Source organism: Amphiura filiformis, chromosome 10, assembly GCF_039555335.1.
Source record: "Amphiura filiformis chromosome 10, Afil_fr2py, whole genome shotgun sequence".
In the NCBI taxonomy this organism is placed as follows: domain Eukaryota; kingdom Metazoa; phylum Echinodermata; class Ophiuroidea; order Amphilepidida; family Amphiuridae; genus Amphiura; species Amphiura filiformis.
The window spans coordinates 43,585,145-43,607,543 of record NC_092637.1 but is presented as its reverse complement, the minus strand read 5'-3'; the positions used below and the strand labels follow the sequence as shown (position 1 = coordinate 43,607,543).

At 35.9% G+C, this 22,399-nt stretch overlaps 1 protein-coding gene across 1 annotated transcript; it reads right to left on the bottom strand.

Moving 5' to 3' along the window:
* Nucleotides 1-414: 414 nt before the first annotated feature.
* LOC140161909 (alkylglycerol monooxygenase-like) lies at nt 415-19,646 on the bottom strand. Its single transcript, XM_072185203.1, has 12 exons — nt 19,530-19,646; nt 17,843-17,976; nt 16,832-16,983; nt 11,391-11,488; nt 10,882-10,977; nt 7,394-7,460; nt 6,921-6,986; nt 6,087-6,169; nt 3,565-3,699; nt 2,748-2,864; nt 1,648-1,730; nt 415-607 (listed from the first exon to the last, which is right to left on the bottom strand). The coding sequence occupies exons 1-12, from the start codon at nt 19,644-19,646 to the stop codon at nt 415-417; spliced, it is 1,341 nt and encodes a 446-aa protein (XP_072041304.1).
* Nucleotides 19,647-22,399: the final 2,753 nt, after the last annotated feature.

The window sequence follows — 22,399 nt, the reverse complement described above, 5'->3', positions numbered from 1 at the left end:
ACACGTAACACATTGTGTCAATACGGCCGTATTGTCACGGTACATGCCGTGCTGGGATGGATATTCTGTATTACAGCATACGTATGGTCACGGTGTATCCCGTTGTCAAAATACCACGTACTTTAGTACAGTAATAGCGCCCTCTGTTGGTCATAATTCTGTATGCTGTAATACAGAATATCCATCCCAGCACGGCATCTACCGTGCCAATACGGCCGTATTGACCCAATGTATTACGTGTACAATATGTGTGTATTGGGTCCTTGCAGAGGAATCAAAAGACTTGAGAAATGTATTACGTGTACATATGTGTGTATAGGGTGCTGCAAGTTAATTTCAAAATCTAACATCTTATTTTCTGTAGGGATGTTACCGTGTCTAACATCTTATTTTCTGTTACCGTGTCTGGGACTGTTAGACTGCTTTCTTCTTCCCGTTGATCAAAACCTGTGGAATCCAGATGAGAGCAGAGAGTCCAAATGCAACTCTTAAGACGATGAGATGATAATAATACATGGCAGCATAGTCTGGCATACTCCTTGTAATGTAAGCATCAATTGACAGTACCAGCACACAACGTATAAGCTCCATTGCTGATGCATAGGATCTACAAAGGAGATATTATATTACAAAATATATGTCAAGTTGATTCCTATCGTTTATTTTCATTCTTAGTCAGTTAAATATTATTTCAATCACCAAAAACTATTTTATTTAGCAATTTACAAGATACCGTCATGAATGCTTACCTTAAAAGCTTAGGCTTAAAAAATTGTTTGGTAGGCACAACCAGACCTACCCTGAAATTAGGCCCAACCCTAACTATTTCTTCTTCTTCTTCTTCTATAAAAAAATAAATAAAAATAAATATATTTTAAAAAAAAAAAAAAAAAGTTCCAAAGCCTTTATCAAACGAATTTTACAGCTTAAAAAGTTATTTAAAAAAAAAAAGAATCCCAACCTACCTACCCTAATTTTATTTTATATGTTACGCCAATCCAACAATTTTTTATGCCTTACTCTAAAATGAACGAGACTTGTTTACACCTTATAGCTGGGCGTATTGTGATCGCGTTTTCGTCAGCACTAGGCATACGCCAACAACACGCTGCATACTCGCGTCTTGATAAGCGCGTTTTGTGACGACGTGCCCATGTGCATATATCCTCTCATCAGAGGATAATTTTAAGCACTTCCCAGCAAGTCTTGCGGTTAGCACAGCTGTGTGAGTGAACATGACACCACTGCCCGCCCACTGCATACACACGTGCATGGTTAAATTTGAATTTGGACAGATATATTTACAGTAAAAACACCTTCAAAAAGTTGGTCGATTTCACATTTTATGTTATCTACAGAAGGTGTGAATTATCCTTCATGCATACATCACTTTAGATCTGAAATCGACCAAGTAATAATGACACACGGGCAATTCTAAAACAACATCTTTTGCACAGAGTTCAATGGCATTTGAAAAGTAAAGTGGCAGTTGATAACACTTTTACAGTGCATGATGGGGCTTCCTTAAATCATCCTCTGTCCTCTCATAGACAACACGCATGATCCAACGAAATTTAGCGCTTACAAGCTAAACCACACCCATACTAAGAATTGCTGATAATGCAGGATTGTCTTAATTTAACTTACTTGACATCGCAGAGCGCCCCAACGCATGTAAAACTGTAAATAAGGAAGCTTATCCCAATTATGGCTACCAGAGCTGTGTGCATCTGAAAAAAGGAAAATAAGGCATATTTATTATCATGACACTCTTATTAAAAAGATTTTTAAAATTCATGGTTTTGCACTATGTAAAGCATAATGCAGTAGTGAAAAAGAAAACACTGCTAGACATGTCCTGTCACATAGTCAGAATGTTAACTTGATTTCATACAATTTTTTTTTTTCAAAGGACCCTAATTGAGCAAGGAAAACTCATCAGATACCCTATGTCCGTTACGCACAGTGCTTTGATGAACATTGTTAACGTTAATCTTTGTTCATGGTTGATACACTTTGATCAATACAAATTACTCATATGTCCTGAAATGTATAATTCTCCGTAGAAGTTATGATGTAACAGGATTAACTACCATAGCAACAGTTTTTTTTAATTGAATATATATAGCACTTCTTTAAACATATTGCTATGGTAGTTCATCCTACCGTAGGGGAGTGCAGGAAGATAAACACATCCAGAGACGAAACTGCAACTTGAATAGGGACCAGGACATGCGCACTTCCTCCTTATCAACTATTATCAAGTTATGTGACCCAAGAATCACCAGTGACCATGTGACTAACACGGAATAAACCAGTTGCCCCGATGTCTTGTGGATGCAAGCCACAGGCTACCACAGCTCTGAACAATACAGATGTGAGAGGTAAGTCAAAACTTTCTTATACTATGTAGTTAACCCTGTTACACCATCACTTCTACGGCGAATTGAGGATGTTTAGATCTCAAAAGTCTACTGACTCCATTAACTCTCCCTTAACCATTGTCATTTGAATTCTCTGGTAACAGACATGTCACAACTTGTCCAACTACCAACGGCAGATATTAAATTTGAACAAACCAATCACAGAAGAGAGGATACACAAACTATCCAATAACAGGCAAAGCCTGTAACAAATGACGTCGCACCCTTTATGGAACGATTGGCCCTCATCAACGAGTGATGTTTGAACCGTTGCCTGCTGGCGATTGGTCTGTATATCTTCTCCTCTGTGCTTCCAATACGAACCTCATATTTGCTGGTATACATATCCATGACCATGATGTTCAGTAAAAAGTGTATGGCCACATAAACCTGACACCAAACAGGAATCTGTGTCCGATACTTTGGCATCGGATACTTAATCTGCAAATATGAAAATAGTTTGTTTAATATTATCAAAGACAGAGATAAAAAGATTTTATCGCGTCTGACGTCATCTGTCAATCAAACTCGACCACGGTTTGTTTACAAGTGTCGTGATGATGACTTGCTGAACGCGGCGGTATAACCGGGCGCCTTATTGTTAATTTTGCACCTTCAAACACACAAACCATCTCAAAAGTTAGGTCTTTATAGTAGGAAACTTTCTTTCGCGAAGGCACCATGTCAACAATGTCTAGAAATATTGCTTTTTGCCTTGTAAAAGTACAGTCAGACGCGATAAAAAAGTGTTGTGCACTTGGGCAAGGCGCTTTACCTCAATTGCTCATCTCTACCTAGGGGTGAAATGAAGAGCTGTTAGGAATAATGTCCATTGAGCGCCGCCTAACAGCATGAGCATGAGTATGAGCATGCCTTGGGCATTGTATGGCAGCTGACATATTCTAATGACAGCGGAATAAAATTATGTAAATCGCTTTTATACACGTAAAAGACGCTATATAAATGTCAATATTATAATTGCTACAGTGTACATTCAACATGAACTTTTTTGAAGATGTTTTATATTAGATTGTTTATTACCCGATGTTTTTTAATTTTGTTGACATTTTCTACATTTGTTAAAGCAACATTCTCTCAGATTTTATTGCACCCTTATTTTTTGACTCATCAATCTACTTACATCTGGTATATCTTGTATATCTCCAAGCCTTGGTTTCCCAGGTTCCCATCCAGGACCTTTAAAAATGATGCATAACTTGTTGACGATACCCTGTTGCAACCAGAATTGTTGCCATATCCACGGCAAATGACACAACTAAAGAAAAAAAGCAAATGGTATAAACCAACCTTCTTTGTACGGTATGAACGGCACCGTGAATAGTCAGCATCCTCCGCCGCGCGCCAGTTCTTTGAATTTGCTGGGTTTTACCGACATTGAAGACTGCCCTCCTATTATGTACGCCATATCTCGTAAAGGCTAATTGAATTGAATTTATCCAGTGAAATCGGAACCAAATATGCCTCCTCCCTAAATTTCAATGCTACTTCCGCCGCCACTGCCACTCAGAATCTGCGAGCAAAATCAATTCAGTGGCGCAGGAGACTATAAAGTGAATCACAATGTGTGGCAATTCCATGGATATGATAGCAAATAGGTGTTACATGAAACATACGGATATAATTATTGCCATTATCACCAGTTATAGCGCCTTTTTCAAAATTAGGTACGTGCTCATATTTTCAAGGAAAGTGATCCGATATATTTGGAAAATCAAATTCTTTTAAACTTACGTATGACATAAAATGTCATCCTTTTCAACCATTCATGCAAAAAGAACATGTAACAGTATTTTGATTAGCGATAATCATCATATAAAGCATGTATTGATATCAAATAAAAGAACTGGCCCATTCCATGTCAACTCAGGGATGTGCACCGCAGCACCTCTTCAATTTTTTTCTTTTTCTGTGTGGTGGTAGATATTGATGAGAAAGTAAAATCCCGAAATTTGAGCTTCATACTCCCGTGGCATTTCAGTTGTACATGGCATCAATTTGAAATTTAGAATCAAGCGTAAAAATGTGTCCATGGAGAACGCAAACCTTACTGATGTTTGGAGGTCCATCGAGTCCCAAAGCCAATTACAACTTTCAGAAATGTTGTCCAAGGACATATCTTCATTACATAAATCAAAATGTGTACAACTCTATGGAGAATGCAAACCTTACTGATGTGTTGAAGCTGAAGTACCTGATGGTGGGGCAAAATGTCTGACATTGGTTTTCAGGGGGTCAAAATGTACACAAAATTACAATTGGGGTTTTGCATGGGTAATATCTCAGCTAAAAATATTCTAATAGGCTCAATATTGGATAAGAGTAATGTCCTACCAAAGGGCTCTGACTGGCAAAAAATGGACAAAAAATTTTACTGTTTTTTTTGCTTTTGGAGTTTTGACCTCTTAACCAAAGTTGGTCCTGGATGGACGAAGTTGCATTTTGAGGGCCCTATATCTTTTAAAGTAAAGGAGTTACAAGTTTTCTGATGCCAGATTTGAATTCTACACAAATAAGTACCCCAGAATACATACTTTTCAAAGTTGTAAATGGTTCCCTTAATACATTTATGGACCTCCAAACGTTGTCTTTGGCGTTGCGACACATTTTTACGCTGACCCCTAAATTTCAAATTGATGCCACGGGAAAACGAAATGGAGTATGAAGCTCAAATTTTCGAATTTTACTTTCTCATCAATATCTACCACCACACAGAAAAGAAAAAAATTGAAGAGGTGCTGCGGTGCACATCCCTGGAGTTGACATGGAATGGGTCAACTTATTTTTCTCATTAACATAACTTAGGATTCCAAATCGGTGTGTTTCCGAAGATATCATCAAACAAATCGAATCAGTCCAAAACGTGGTATACCACATTCGAGACTACCCTGCAGCAAACACACAACGTTTTACAGATAAGGTTTTAAATGTCGGGTTAAAGGGTATAAAACGTGTTAATAACATTCTTAAAGTATTTTTGATAACGTGATGCAAAACATTCTAACATATGCATAATGTTATTCAACTGTTGACAATATATTTACATTTACGCTAAGTAAGTGCGCGCGTGATTGGTCGAAAGCCGCGCATAACCAACGTTCATGCCCGGTGTCCCGGATGTGCGATCGCCGGGTAGGGAAAATGCAAGGAAAATCATGTTTTTTTTAAATACTGTTCCTTGTAATTCTTTGTTATTATTTTGATGAAATAAGAATCAAAAATGTCCTGGTATTATGAACGGGGTTTATTCATATATTTTCATGACTATTCGATTGTTCATGCCCTCGGGCCGCAACCGGGTATAAAGAATCGTTTAGTCATGAAAATAAATAAATGAACCCCTAAATAACGTTTTAAAAACGTATTCGTGATCTTTATTTAACCCGATATTTATGTATTATTAAAACGTTTTAAAAACACTTTTGTGTTTGCTGTGTAATTCAACAGTTGTTTGATGATTTCCTCTGAAATATACCGATTTGGCACACCTGAGTTCAATTTGTAATTAAAAAAAATATAAGCTTTCACCTGATACCAATCTGAATCTGTCAATCAGGTAACCCACATTTAAGAATCGTTATATAAAGTGAGCTATTTCTTTCAAATTGATCATCAATTGTAATGACTTTGTAATGATTTTTGTACCTGATGACTAATGGGGTCATATGTCTGTATAGGATGCACGAGACCATAAACAACTTCTTCACCTTGCTCAGCTGCAAAGGTACCTGCATAAATAAGCATACACAAAGTCAAATAACGGAACAATGTTCGCAACTCGTTCATCTCTAATTCATTATTATAGGTTTCACATAATCTAGGGAGCTTCATCGCAAAATCGGTAATGGTCAATGCAATAGGCAATAAGTGTAATGGCAATTTCCTACTTTGCCGTGTAACCTTCGGGAAATAATCTGAGCACTTTTGTAATTTGTCCCCTATTACCCACTGGCCATGGGGATTTTGATTGACAAGATAGTTAGAAGCGATCTATTATTTCTTTTATATTTCAGGCTTTCTTATTTTATCACTTTTGTTTGATGTATATAGAATTAGCTTCATTGTTAACTAAATGCAGACTATAGGTGGCGCTATTTATCCTATATTTCTTTATTTGCAAGGGTAGGTGATTAAAACTGCCACTAAAACAGCTGGAATAGGTGAAACAAGCACAAGGAAATTTTATAAACATATTTTATCAAACACTAAAAGGAGTTGTTTGTATTAAAAGCTTGAAAGAGTAATCTCCAGTAACTAATTTCCACCACATTTTATACCAAAAAAGCTATAACAAATGCTACAAAAGTGAATAATTTTGTAAAAGAAGGGAAATTAAAGTTGAGAATGACTCAAAAGCATCTGTATACATTAGCATGATATCACATTTAGCTGTTCAGGCTTAAAATTTGGTTTTACATGATGTTTTGTTTGAAAAAACTAATAAATGATTCCATCAAACAACGTGTTATTTAGCCTTACCAAACAATCTGTCCCATATTATCAATGTACCACCATAATTTTTGTCAATGCAGTAACGGTTACGACCTGTAGAAAGAAACAAACTTTCTGAATCAGACGACTAAATAAAAAACCTTGTTCTCCGGGCCCGATCGACCCAGATATTGGGAACGTTGACAATGCACTTTTTATAGCATTTTCAAGCTTTCAGGATGTTTGATTGGTATTTTAACTTAATTTAATAGATTAATTAACTTTACCTGGGAAAGTATGTGGTAAAATATTCAGACAGGGTACCTTCTGAATGCAATTGGAATAAATACACAATACATTTTCCTTTCTATATTGCCTTTATAGGAACAAAACTTCAAGGTCTTTCAACATTTATAGTATTGTTTGAATGCTCTTAAAAAGTGGTGTCTCTTTAGGCATGTTTGGTGGAATAATTTATTGTTAAATACAAAACATGTACATTTCTGTAAATATATGCTTACCATGATGTACTCGATGGTGACTAGGCGTATTCAAGATATACTCTAGTGGGCCTAGAGACTTGATGACCTGGCACAAAAGATAGGTAATATACTACACTATCAAAAGACTGTTTATTTATGATCATAATTGTTTGATGTCTACCCACGACAAGGAGATATGCAGGTCCAGAAATACTTCCCGAGACACCTTCAAAGAGGCATTATAATGGAGTGCTCATCAATATTAGGGTGAAATAAGGCTCCGAAGGTGACTACGCTGGTGCTCTACCAATGAATTACTTCTCTAAAGAAATGTTTGAAACTCATTACTGTTTTCACGCAAAATGAGGGTAAAATAAAAGTATATTCCTATTTTTTATTACTTCTTTAATATATACAAGTAGTCACTGAATGGGCTGTGTTCCCGGTATATCAATGAGTGTCTGATTTTTGAACGTCCTCATGAGGGCTCAGCCACCACACGTTCAAACCAAGGTCTTAATCTTCGTGTACCCAGGACGAACAAGGGTGCCGGGGACAGGACCTTTTCAGTGGCTGCTCCTTACAAAGGGAACTCAATCCCCCTAAATATCCGTAGTGCCCAAACTGTCACCGGCGCGGCGTGGTTCAAATCCCTTAACATACCTATTCTTATGATGTTGCTTTTGTTTGTTTCGTTTTTGTTTTTCTGTGTTTCTGCACTTTGTATCCTCTGGCATTTTTGCGCATTACAAATGCCGTGTTACTTACTTATCGAGCAAGACTGTCGAATTCGGCATGGTATCGTGCTAGTAATAGCAACCGATGACACATGGATAGCAACTTACAATTTAATTGCGAAGACCACACGAAGACCAAATCAAATGTGCCGCAGACGACAAACATTTGCATTTTTCTTTCTTCACATTGTGAAGTACCAAATAGTGGAAATGTTAGTTCAATACCTTTAGAAAATATTACTCTGTGATGACTCATGTTGATTTTGGCTAAATATTATTGAAAAGGGTACGTGATTCCGCTTGATTCATTGTGCACCAATTTAACCCCCTAGATTACTGAATAAATACTGCGGTTTTCCGATCTTTTCCGATCTTGATTTGAAAAGGTCTATAGGAGTGTCATTTCCTGTAATGAGGTGATGCGTAAAGTTTTAAAGGATCCTAAAAGGAAAATGTATCCTCTCTTGGAAAACCCACTCCTATGTACATTTGACCTTTGAATCAAAACCTCCTATCTGCAAAAAAATTCCCAGTTTAAATCAAATCCAATTTGTCAACATTACCGTCTAGACTGCTTGTTACTGAATAATACTGCGGTTTTCCGATCTGTTCCTATCTTAATTTGAAAAAGTCTATAATAGTGTCATTTCCTAAAGGTGATGCGTAAAGTTTCAAAGGATCCTAAAAGGAAAACCCACTCCTATGTACAAAATCTCCTATCTGCAAAAAATTGCCCAGATTTAATCAAATCCTATCTGAATTTTTCAACATTACCGTCTAGACTGTTTGTCCCTGAAGTTCTTGCAGACGTTATCGTTACATTTTGTTGTTTTAATATTCCTCAATATTATTCAAACTGCGTTCAGTGTTTAAACATTATTTGTTGGTGAGACCAAAAATGAACATGGGGGTTTCGAAAGTGGGCAACTTTTACAGTAGAAAATTTAGATTTCAAAGTTCAAATGCACATATTATACTGGAAGACAGAGATAAAAAAAAGACTAGTTTGTGTCTGACGTCATCTGTCAATAAAACTCGAGCACGGTTAGTTTACAAGTGTCGTGATGATGTGAGTTGATGAACGCGGCGATAAAACCGGGCGCCTTGTTGTTAAATTTGCACCTTCAAACATACAAACCATCTCAAAACTTTCTTTTGCCATGTCAACAATACCTAGAAAAGTTTTCCCCGATCGGTTCCAGATAAATCGACCTTCCTTTTACGCGCTGTTAACCAATCAAGGATCGTAGGGAATTTGATTAACAGTGACGTCAGACGCAAACTAGTCTTTTTATCTCTGTCTTCAATTATAGGACGTTTTTCCTGACTAGGGACTCACAGGTCAAATGCACACATCAGGAGGTGTTTTTTTCCTGATCAGGGACGCAATTAAGGTTGGCAAACACTGAAATGGTACACATCCTAGCAAACACAAAACGTTTTCGACATCATTCGCAAAAGATTATAAGAGGTTGTCAGAAAACGTTTAAATGTCGGGTTATATAAAGGGTATATTAAGAATATAAAACGTTTTCATAACCTTAAAAAAACATTTTTTGATAATCTACTGCTCAGCTAACAAAAAAGTTTTACAGAAAACGTTTAAATGTCGAGTTATATAAAGGGTATAAAACCCCTTTGTTATTTGTTGGTGAGACCAATTATAATTAACATGGGGGTTTCGAAAGTTGGCCACTTTTACATTAGAAAACTTAGATTTCAAAGTTCAAATGCACATATTATACTGGAAGACAGAGATAAAAAAAAAGACTAGTTTGCGTCTGACGTCATCTGTCAATAAAACTCGAGCACGGTTAGTTTACAAGTGTCGTGATGATGTGAGTTGATGAACGCCATGCGCGTATTTTGGGGGGGCTTTGGGGCGCCAGCCCCCGGGGTAAAAGTAGGGGCGGCAAAAACGAAGGGGCGGCGGAAGAAGAAGGGGCGGCAAAAACAGGGGCGGCAAAAACGAAGGGGGCGGCAAAACGAATTAGCAAATAAAAAAGTGCGCAAAAAATTGAAAAAGCATTAAAAATTTTGAAAATAGGTTGCTTTTAGGGCGCTAGCGCCTAAAACCGTTTTTTTTTTTTTTTTTTTTGCTCTTCACTTTTCAAACGACCGTGAAAAAATTGGGTCAACCTTTTCGGGCTGTTAAGGAAGGGGCGGCAAAATTGTTTCTTCTTCAGCCCCCCGGGGTTGGGGCGGCCACGGTACGCCACTGAACGCGGCGATAAAACCGGGCGCCTTACTGCTCAGCTAACAAAAATGTTTTACAGAAAACGTTTAAATGTCGGGTTATATAAAGGGTATAAAAACGTTTTAATAACATTCCATAAACATTCTTGAAAACTTGATACAAAACATTCTAAACAAAATGTTATTTTAGGGTTAAAAAAATTTTTTGCCCAAAATATTTTCAATAACGTTTTAAAAACGTTTTCATGACCATTATATAACCCGACATTTAAATGTTATTAAAAGGTTTTAAAAAAATATTTTAAGAACATTTCTGTGTTTGCTGGGGTCAAATATTTTAACATAATGTTATTTAAGTATTGACACAATATTTGGCAAAAATGTTTGCAAAGATAGTTTACAATAACATTTTTTGAAAACATTTAAAAATATTGTTTTAGTGTGTTTTCATACAAAACGTTAAAACGTTATTATGACCTTTATATAACCCGACATTTTAATGTTATCAAAACGTTTTTACCTAAACCAAAAGCCAAAATATAACTTATTTAAAACATTTTTAAAACGTTTTTGTGTTTGCTGGGATGTACATACCCTTGTATGGATCCAGAACTGGTAGATTGTGTTGAACTGCATATGCACATATATAGCTGAAGGAGGAATGGCTAGAGCTAATGCGGCATAAAACATCTGGAGCAGTCAAATATTTTCAAAAACAAACAAAAAGCTGTCATTGAGCAACGTTAACATAATCAACGTTAAAGCAGTATGCTTAACTCTCATGTCTACGAGTGTGCTTGAAAAGAGCGGAATTCAATCTATGATTGCACACATACACAGGTGATGGGTGCAACCTGCTTATAGTGCAGGGTAATGCATTTACAAATAGGGTAAACCCATTGCTATAGTAATTAACCCTGTTACATCGCTACTTCTACGGACGAATACAATTTTATGACCCCCATCTAAATTATTAATTTTTTAAACCCATACACCCCCACCCCCCCCCCCCCCCCCTCCACCCCCACACACCCCCACCCACCCCCAACACACACACGCACATTTTACAGACATTGCAATATTCTAATGGTCATATTACTTACCCATTTATTTTCAAACAGTGGCTGTCTTAAAGCTGTAGAGAGATTAAATTCCTCAGAACTGTGATGAACTTGATGAGAAGCCCAAAACAGATTCACCTCTGTGAAATACCAAAAAAAATCTCACACTCGGAAAATAGAATTGATTTATTTTTGAAAGATATGACCATATTATTTCATCTGCTTGAATCATAATAATGTGCTTTTCTTGTTATAATCCATACACCCCATCTGGTAGACTTTAATCTTCCACAAAGGAATATCTGATTGCTAACAAATGTTTGTAACTGCAGATTCTGAGTACCTTGATCACCGTATTACACAGTTGTTTAAGGAGGCACACAGGATCACTGAAGTGTTACATGGCCAAAATGGTCATCACTAATGCCATCTTCAAACCGTATTTTATCTTGTCATTAATTGATTTTAAAGAAATCTTAAAATTTAAACCATAAGAAAAGCTATTTTAAAGACCCTTTTTCATTAAAAATTCGTCAAAATGCAAAAGCAAATAAATCATTGTTTTCCCGCAATATATCGCGTTCTCGTAACGCGTACTGCGGCGTACAGCTAGCAAAGACACGCACACATGGTAAACTGAATGGGCGAGGTGATTGCTGATTGAGGCGCTGGAGTCGCCAATCGCGATCACTACCGTATTTTATCGTATTGATCTCTTCCAAGGTATAGGTAAAGCTTGCACCATTGCATTGCGAAACTGCGGGCCGACAGACCACCACCGTCCCCGTCCCAGAATCAGTAGGCCTACTCGATAAATTTCGCCAAAAAAAGTGCTGGTAGTGGTATAAATTATAGTCTTTTTTTTAATAATTATGAACATAATAGTGAATATTTTGTTTGTTTTTGTTTTGTTTTTCAAGTTTCATTCTGAACTTGAAAAGATGAAATTTATCTGTAAGAAGTAGTTACCAGTAAGAAGCCCTGTAATGATGATGCAATCTAGTAGATACGATAGAAAACGTAGGCCCTAAATATTTTGCTAGTAGGCTAGACTTAGCACGTATACATCATTAGGCTTATTATTTTATGTTTAAAAATTTGTTTTATTTCATTCATTCATTCATTCATTCATTCATTCATTCATTTATCATTCATTCATTCATCCATTCATTACCAAGTTGGTGTAGGCCTAGTTGGACAAGAATATAGGCCTATTATATTTTATGCAGTCCCAGCCTTGGTCCGGGGGCCTCTGCGGTCGTTCAGTCTCGTCTTAATTTTGAAGACCATCAAAATAGGCAAGCAGTTACTACCGGTAGGCCTATATTAGATACCTAAGGCCCTGAATAATGTTTCAAAGTGTTATTAAAACACGGATTTAAGATTCGTTTTCAAACGTTCTCTACTCCTGATTGACCGTTAACGCAATGTTGGCATTTCAATACATCATATCGACCATCTAGGCATAGGCCTACAACTCCATGTCAAAAATGTCGATATTTGAAATCGGCATAGCGAGCACGCGTTTATGAAAGCATTTTCGTGAATGTTTTAATGCTAAATAATTTCAAACGAGAAATATAATCGAAAACGCAAATTCGTGCTTTTTTCATAACCCATTTTAACTACATTTCCATTAGTAGGCCTATTAGGTCTACCATATGCCATGATTGCGATAAAAGCTTTTGGTTTTACAACACTTTTTGCGAATGATGTTTTGGCCGGAATGCCATTTTATTTGCAATGTTGTCTGGCTTTCAACTTTTACGTTTATAATGTTTTCTGCATACTTTAAAAGGTAAACGGCTTTAAAGCATTTTTCGTGAAGTTTTCATGCAGTGTTTTAAAACGCTCTTTATAGCATGATGCCTATATACGGTAGGCCTACTGCATCATCATACAGGGTCGTAAAACCACAATCTAATTTAAAGCCATAAGTGTTCCGTTTTCTACTTTTGTCTTTTGAAATTCGGTTTTGTTAGGCTATATGTCAATTTCCGTGTTTTTTAGTTTTCTTGTGACCTCTCCGTGTTTTGCCCGTTTAACATAACCTATATATAGGCCTACTTTTTATCCGTTTTACAAGAAGTTTATTCAAGACATAGGCTATTACAACTTTTACCCCACTTTTTACACGTTTATTTGATTGAAAACAACAACAGACACATTTTTTTGATTTTTTTTGTTGTATTTTGTATTCATTTTTTATGCGGTACAAAATATTTTACAACTTTATTGTGGCTTTAGGCCTACTTTAGGCCTATAATAGGCCTATGACTTTTGTACGTGTCCCAGGTACGTGTTTGATATTCCGTAAAAAGTTTAGAATAAAACATGATAACAACAATTACAATAACAAAAACGGAATATTGAGTAATGCGACACATCAGAATCTTTACTTGGGATTCCTGTGGTGTAGGCCTAGCTATAACGGGGGTTAAAATGCGCGGTGGTGCCTCTCAAGCACCAACTAAAAAGAAAAAGCAACGAGTAGTAACAAAATCATGTTTGCCGTTCAGAAAAGGACAATGAACATAAAAATGCAATATTTGTCACACCAAAAAAAAAATCACCAAAAACAGTATTAAAAACATTGCATTTTAGAGCAAAATTTTGAAAATTAGGACAAAACAGAAATCCCAATTATCATGATTATGTCTCAATTTATTCTTCATTTCATAAAACTTCCTGATTATCTGCTAAAATAATTGCTTGTCAGTTATTCTATGCTACTTTTAATGTTCTGATGTCAGCAAATTTTAATACAGAGCATGATCTTTTTTATACGGAACAGGACAAAATTGTGCTTAAATAATCATGGTTTCGTTCGCGGCAACACGGCCATGCACTGTGCAACTTATTCGCGTAACCTGTCTGTCTGTCCGGCGCGCCCAGTCGCTCCTCAAACGCCAACGCGACGCCGCGGCCTTGCCGGACGCTCTGCTGCACCATGGAAACAAAACTGCAGTAAATAAAATGGCTACTCCATGTGAGTAAACATCTGCCGAATGTGCACGGATAATTTTGTCATATTGTATATTTTACCTTCTAAATCACCAAAAAAGTGCCAATCTGCTGCAGTTGGACGCCCCTTCTCATTTTCTAACTTGTCCAAACGTCACAAGTCACCGGATTATATATTTATGGAATAATCTTCAAAAATGGACCTAAAATCCGCTGTATTTTTCTAAATCGTGATTTTCGGCAAGTTCATTTTTGACCACTTTTAACCATTTTTGGTCCGTCATAGCGTCTAAATGAAGCACCACTGAGGTAAGTTTTTAAGTCAAACGTTTAGATATGGCCAAAATCTAGATAGTGTTTTTTAATTTTTTTAAATTAGGGCCTAGAACTTTTTTTATCACCCATGATTCAAAAATTTGAACACGGGTCACACGTTTTTACTGATTTTTTGTCTATATTTTAAAAACTAAGCAAAATTTCGAAAAAATAAAAAAACACTTTCTAGATTTATATGTCTAAATTGTGACATGATCTGGTCCATGGGGGCCAAAGGTGGCAAATTTGAAATTGAGAAAAAGGCAAAAATATGGAGTAAAAAACAATAAAATACATAAGAAAATACACATCACCAAACCTCATAACTTTAGAACCAAGTATGCTAGACCTTTGGTGTATTCAGTATATGATAACTTAATGTTACTACAAGGTAATAATTATAGTAACTCAATTTTCAAAAATGCCTCCTTTGGCCCCCATGGACCAGATCATGTCACAATTAACAAAATTCACGTTTTACAGTTTTTGGTTTTCAAATTAATTTTTTATTGCGGACCAAAAATTTTTGGTCAAAAAAGCCGTTTTTTTGGATTTTTTCGAAAATGATACTTTTTGACCCAAAACTGACATTTTAGTTGGATATATGAGCTCATTTCCTTTAAAAAAATGTATACTTTTATATACTTTCCATAAATAGTTTTTGAGTTATGAGGTGTGAAAAATGGATAATTAGTGATCCTGTGTGCCACCTTAATGGCATGTTAAACTGAGTCATTTTTAAGAACAGTTGAACAATGGTGGCGCTATTTATCTAAAATCTTGTTTGCATCTTTACAAGGGGTAGACACTCATAAAATGGTATTAGAACATCAGCAAACAGACTAACAAATGACAAGTGAATTTTCATAAAACTTTTTATCATGAAATGATAGGTATAACTCATATTATTTGGCTAATTTAAAATTAAAATATATGTAAATAGCGACTTAATTTGCACACAAATGTACAGTTTATACAATTAAAGTCCCCGCAAAAAAGCAGAAAAAAAGTGAATAATTTGACAAAGAAACAAAAATCTATGTTAAAAATTGCTACAAAATATATGTGTATATACATTTTACTAATGTAGTGTGATAGCTGCTAGTATTATTCAGGTCTAGAATTGAACATAATAATTTTGTGTTAGAAAAATTAATAAATGATTACATCAAACAACCGTGATTACTACCCAGCAAACACAAAAACGTTTTAAAAACGTTTTAAATAAGTTATATTTTGGCTTTTGGTTTAGGTAAAAACGTTTTAATAACATTAAAATGTCGGGTTATACAAAGGTCATGATAACGTTTTAAAACGTTTTGTATGAAAACACACTACAACAATATTTTTAAATGTTTTCAAAAAATGTTATTGTAACTATTTTTTGCAAACATTTTTGCCAAATATTGTGTCAATACTTACTTAACATTATGTTAAAATGTTTGAACCCAGCAAACACAGAAATGTTCTTAAAATGTTTTATCAAAACCTTTTCATAACATTTAAATGTCGGGTTATATAAAGGTCATGAAAACGTTTTTAAAACGTTATTGAAAATATTTTGGGCAAACATTTTTCGCAAAATATTTTTTCAACCCCAAAATAACATTTTGTCTAGAATGCTTTGTATCAAGTTTTCAAGAATGTTTTTGTAATGTTATTAAAAAGTTTTATACCCTTTATATAACCCGACATTTAAACGTTTTCTGTAAAACATTTTTGTTTGAGCAGTAGATTATCAAAAAATGTTTTTTAAGGTTCTGAAAACGTTTTATACTCTTAATATACCCTTTATATAACCCGACATTTAAACGTTTTCTGACAACCTTTTATAACCTTTTGCGAATGATGTCGAAAACGTTTTGTTATTGCTGGGTAGGTAAAGGTAACTGTTGGATGAGAAACACTTTTTCTGAAGAAGCTCCGGAACTAATGTGTCGGCTAATGCCCAACACATAAACGCAAAATATGTGCGCCAACCTGTCATCTACAAGATACCTATATAGGCCTACATTGTCATAAAACTAGAAAAATCGAGATGGGTGCTATTTGAACATCAAATTCCAAAATAAAATTTAAATATAGCATTTTATTTTGACTAGAAACAATGAATCAAAATTGCATAGTTTCTGTGGCTCAAGGCATAGTAGAATGAAAACGTCAGAAATATCACTGATTATAAACATCTTAAATGCCATACCTACCATGTGCCAGGCGATGAAACCAGTAATACATGAAGTCTAATGCCAGAAATGTTATGATCCATGTCCATGGACTATCCCATGGCAAAGTCACAAAGCTGTAGTGTTTGTGAATGGCTACAAATGTAACAATTTCAAAGCCTTTTGCCATTGCTCTGAAACAAACAATGATATAAAACATCATCATCATCATCGTCATCATCGTCATCATCATCATCATCATCATCATCATCATCGTCATCATCGTCATCATCGTCATCATCATCATCATCATCATCATCATCGTCGTCATCATCATTTTCGTCATCATCATCGTCATCATCATCACGTGCGTTCATCCTTGGATATATTTTTATATAATCACATATAGTATGATTTGACAAGAATTTCAAAAGTAACATAATATGTAATGGTTTGCCCCTGGGTAAGGTGCTGGGGTACAAATTGTATTACATGTACTAAAATGAGAGCAAAAGATGGATCTACGATTAGCTCAAGTCGTTTTGGCGTGAATGCCGGATTTATAGAATGTTATAGACAAATTCCCGGCGTAAAGTGACGTCATACCATAAAGGCCGCAATCTTGTTGGACTTTTTTCCTCTCATGGCATATAATTATTCACTATTCCTCTCATTCCGTTAGTAAATAAGCCCGGGGGTCACTCCCATTGTGGCCTGTACACCATCCGCTGTTTAGGGTGTCAAAAACATGAAAAATTTGGAAAAAAAAAGGTAGCAAAATTGCAATTGCTAATACGCGGAAATGAAGCGCTTAGGGTATCGTTTTAACCAAGGGTTAAATCCTCTTGTTTAGGGTGCTTTTCAAAAGTTGATTATCGCGGATGGTGTACAGGCCACAATGGGAGTGAACCCCCAGGGTAAATAAGCTGATATAAATTTATATTTTATCACTCGCTTCTCAGGTTCACTTGGAAATTAGTTTCCATACAGCGAATGACAATGGAAGCTGTGCAACTTTTATTCTACTGATAGGCATGGAAAAATTAAGCTTACTCAACGGAAAGCATAAATAGTCCTGCTGTTACAGATGCAATCGTATCGGCTAATGAAAAACGCTCTTCTCGTTTGCCCTCAATTACAGAAACGATTAACTCCAATAGCATGGCACCAGCAAAGTACGGTATTGCCTAAGAGAATAAAAGGTAAACAGATAATGTACTATTAACATGATTAAAGTACCCATCCCCTTTTCTTGTCAATGGTAGGGCATGTAATTTTTGACCAATTTTTAGAAGGTGGAATGGGGAAGTACTGACTTGAGTAGTGTATCCAATACATTACAGATCTACTACTATTTTGAAAAAACGACAGGTATGGAAAAACACAGAATGTAAAAATGACCGAAATGGTAGAACTTGCAGAAATGAGGATGATACGGATTAATGAAATAAGAAGTTTACAAATAAATACATTGCTTTTGTAGCAGGCAAATTATACTTATGCTGTGCACAGGGTTGTTGGAATATGACGTGATGGGTGTGGAGGTGGTTTGAAGAACAGTAGGCGCCGTTGGGGCACTCCCACTTTGGAAATGACGGGTATGTAGGACTGTTTCATTTATCACTGATTTTGTTACTTATTTTGAAAAAACAAAGAAATTTGAAGTCATTTAGAACTAAAAGGTCGATGTTCGAGGTTACTGTGGCGCTATTTTGGCTCTCACCCAAAGGTTCCATTGAAAAGGTCATGTTCTCACACAATGACCCCATATTTTTTTACATTTTGCTCTCACCGAATGTAAAAAATCATGCTCTCACTAATTGACCCCATACTTTTTTTTACATTTTGCTCTCACCGAATGCCCCCCGGCAGTAGACGACGTGGGGTCATATTAGTAGGTAATCGTGTTGTGTACATGTGTGATACATGTATAGGGTATTGAAGGGCGAACAGTAATAGCTTTGTTTCGGCCAAAGGTCGCCGTATAGTCGAATACAATGAGTCAGGTCGGTGTGGTTTTTTTTGGGTGGGGGGTAGTGGAGGAGGTGTGTGTGTGTGTAGGGGGTCTGTGTTAAGGACCACAAGATGGGTAACCATATGTGGCTTTTTGTGGGATCATCAATCCATAATAGCAAAGGCTTTATAAATAAGAGGTCAACAGGTCATGATGGTATTCCTTGTTTTATTACTAAATTTTTACACTATAAACCAGTCACCAGTCAAGTTAGCTCAATCGTTAAGGCGTTCGACTATGGTGCGAGAGGTTGCGGGTTCGAACCCTGGCGGTGCCTAGTATGCTCTCGTGGAAAAATTGAGTTAGCTTGAAATTCCCCTGGACAGGGAACTTACCCGTACGAAACTCGGGGAGCTTATCCTGGTTGCGATGGTTATTTGTGGAATGTCTAGGGGCGCGCTCTTGTAGCAGCAAAGTTCCTGATTATTTTGTTGTTAAATGGTTTATGGAATGATGTGGGCCGTATTGGTCAGCGACAACATGTGAAGTGTGCTGAGGCTTATGCATCATCGTCTAGGCGTTGTGCCTGTGCGTAGCGCACTATAAATCACTGCGCTTTTTTAAACCATACCAACATTTACACTCTAAAGTTAATTATTTACCTATATTTAATATAAATCCCTATTTTTGATAAAGTTATTTTGCTCAATCCCCACAACTACCGTTTGAAAAAAAAATCAAGTACACCCCCCACCCCCCCCCCACCCCGGTGATATTACAACTTACTTCATATATGTAGTCTGGTACATCGTCCGTTGTTGCAAATGATGTTTCATTAGGTGTCACAGCATAAAAAAGACGTCTTGTCCCAGTCAGGGGGTCTGTGTTTTGTAACATAGACATCTTGAAGACCTGAAAAGAAGGCGGGAAAGAAAATTGGTGATGACTCTCATTAAATGTACAAAGTTTAATTTAAAGCACTCAAGAAAATTATATGACTTGTACAAATCTGAAATTTGCACAAAATACTGTTTCAAACATCTACTTAACTGGGTGGGTGCAGAAGTGGAGGCCAATATGATTAATCAGGAAACAGACCACTTTGTATTCGCTTCTCGTTGTGGAAGGTGACTGGGTGCATTCGATCTTTTATTATATAATTATCAAACTTATTTTGTTATTTATCGATATGAATGCTGTGTTATATATTATCATGGTTATGTGAGGTGTACCGATTGTTCTTTTGGGCTGTCGGTGGGCCTCTTATACACATAATTAAATCATTATGGTCCTTAAAATGTTTATTTTCTGCTATTATTGGTATGTAATCATCATGCTTATTTATTATATGTAATTATTATTATTAGGTATTGAGATGTGTACTGAATTTTATATATTTTGTTTTTCTGCATTTGTTATATGTGACGTGCATCACTCATTAGAGAATGAATTTGGAGAAAACCTTCTGATAATTACAAACACTCGCTGAGCAGCAAGACCTTCCCTCTAAGATTTTAATCCGATAAGCTGATTATCTATTTGTTTTCATGAATTGGAAGACATTCTTTGATGTATTACTGAGCTCAATCATCTGAAATTACTGGAGCGTGAGCCACCCAGGCTGGTGGCTCAGCATAGTATTTTATTAACAGAAGGTTTTCTCCACATTTGTTTCCTAATGTGGCCCCTTTGAGCCATGTCGATGGGCCTGACCTCATGATATGCGAGGTGTACCGACTGATCTCCTGGCTATTGTTGGTGGGCCCCGCATCCATATCTTTTTACTGTGTATTGTTACGGTGCAATTCTGTGAGCGTGTTATTTAAATTAATTATGTATTCTGTTATAATTGCATTTCACAGCTGCTGGTCTGGTTTTTAAATAATATTTTTTATTATGCTTGGTGATGTAAATATGTGTAGGGTTTTTAAGCCTATTAAATTTTTATACTGAATTTGTTGTATTTTGATGTAAATAAGTTTGTGATAATAATTTCCCTTTTCTTATTGTAAAGCGCATTGAGGAATCTGCGATTCAAATGAGCTATATAAATGCTGTTTTATTATTATGATTATTAAATCCAGTTTTTTGTTTATTTTTTTCTTTTTAGTTTTTTGATATTGGCCTTATTTTTTGAGATATTGACAATATAAAGCATTAAATTGAACTTTTTAAAATTCACAAATGCCTATTTGAACAATATAATACCTAAAATTGTGCAAATGAAAAGCGCCCTCTTTGGCAATTAGAAAATACCGTTGTGACATGATGCTTACATCAACGTCAAGGACGCAGTCGTAGCTCTCAAAGTCCGTTTGTTCTGTTCAATTTGCTTGTTTCAATCTCGAGATATGTTTAGTTAACAACGAAAGGGTAAAATCGCAATTGTGTCACTTTTACTAGGGAATAGGGCTGTACATGTAAATCAATGATAGCTGATGTTGATGCGTCTAATGCACTCCCCCTTCGGGGCTCCTGCACTAGACGCATCAGCATCAACACGCGTGCATTATTTTGTCTAATTTCTCTCCCAACAAGTAATACGCGTTCATTTATCTTCTAATCTCATTTAAGTGGAAAAAGAGAATCATTATACCTGTATCATGATTAAACAGCAAAAACAGTAAAAAATGAGTTTGTATCGTTGTGTAATTGATGCATTCTTTTGATTTCACGAAGAAACTCTTGACAAATTTGATGCTATCATTGATTTACATATTTAGTCCTCTTCCCAAGTAAAAGTGACACAATTGTGATTTTACCCTTTCGTTGTTAACTAAACATATCTCTTTACTGAACATTTTCCTCAGGACTGTTGTTGATAAATAATTGAAGAGATTTCATACTTCTAGTCCAATAAAACAGTACTCACTGTGGACGTTTCGAAGTCTTGCAGACTTCTTTTTCAACACTGATGTTGTTGTGATGATCTTCTGTTTACCGCTGATGTTACAGGTTGCATGTTACAAGTTACAAGTTGCAGGTTACATGTGACAATCTTACTCACGCATTTGACGATCTTCTTGGAAAACCAACTGGCAACCGCGTTGCTAAGCAACCTGTAACATCAGCGGTAAACAGAAGATCATCACAACAACATCAGTGTTGAAAAAGAAGTCTGTAAGACTTCGAAACGTCCACAGTGAGTACTGTTTTATTGGACTAGAAGTATGAAATCTCTTCAATTATAAACATATCTCGATATTAAAATAAGCAAATAGAACACAACAAACGGCATTTGAGAGCTAAGACTACGCCCTTGCCAAAGAGGGCGCTTTTCACTTGCACAATTGTTTTTGAGACAGGCTGTAGATGTAATAAATCATTAATATTATCGGTATTTTATTAAATCACATATCGTGTCAAATGGCCAAATTATATGTAAAATTACAAAGCAATCATACATATTACAACATTAAAAAATGAATTTTAATTCATTTTGTTAAAACACTTAAACAAATTTAAAAGACATCAAAAACAAATTGCACACAAAATATTAACTTTGACTACATATCGTATATGTTTTGGAAAACATCAAAATAAACAAAATTTCAAAATAATTATAAATATAGACAATAAACAATTACAAATGTGACCGTACAGCACGAATGAGCCGTAAATTCCCTAAATTGTATTCTGAGTTGCAGTGTAAAATG

Bases quoted from the DNA above. Each gene is read 5' to 3' on its own strand.
- LOC140161909 (XM_072185203.1), bottom strand. From the start codon at position 19,646: ATGTCTATGTTACAAAACACAGACCCCCTGACTGGGACAAGACGTCTT. The intron at 16,984-17,842 runs GTAAGCTTAATT...TGTTTGTTTCAG, and splicing joins CTATTTATGCTTTCCGTTGA to AGCAATGGCAAAAGGCTTTG. The intron at 608-1,647 runs GTAAGTTAAATT...TCTCCTTTGTAG, and splicing joins GGGGCGCTCTGCGATGTCAA to ATCCTATGCATCAGCAATGG.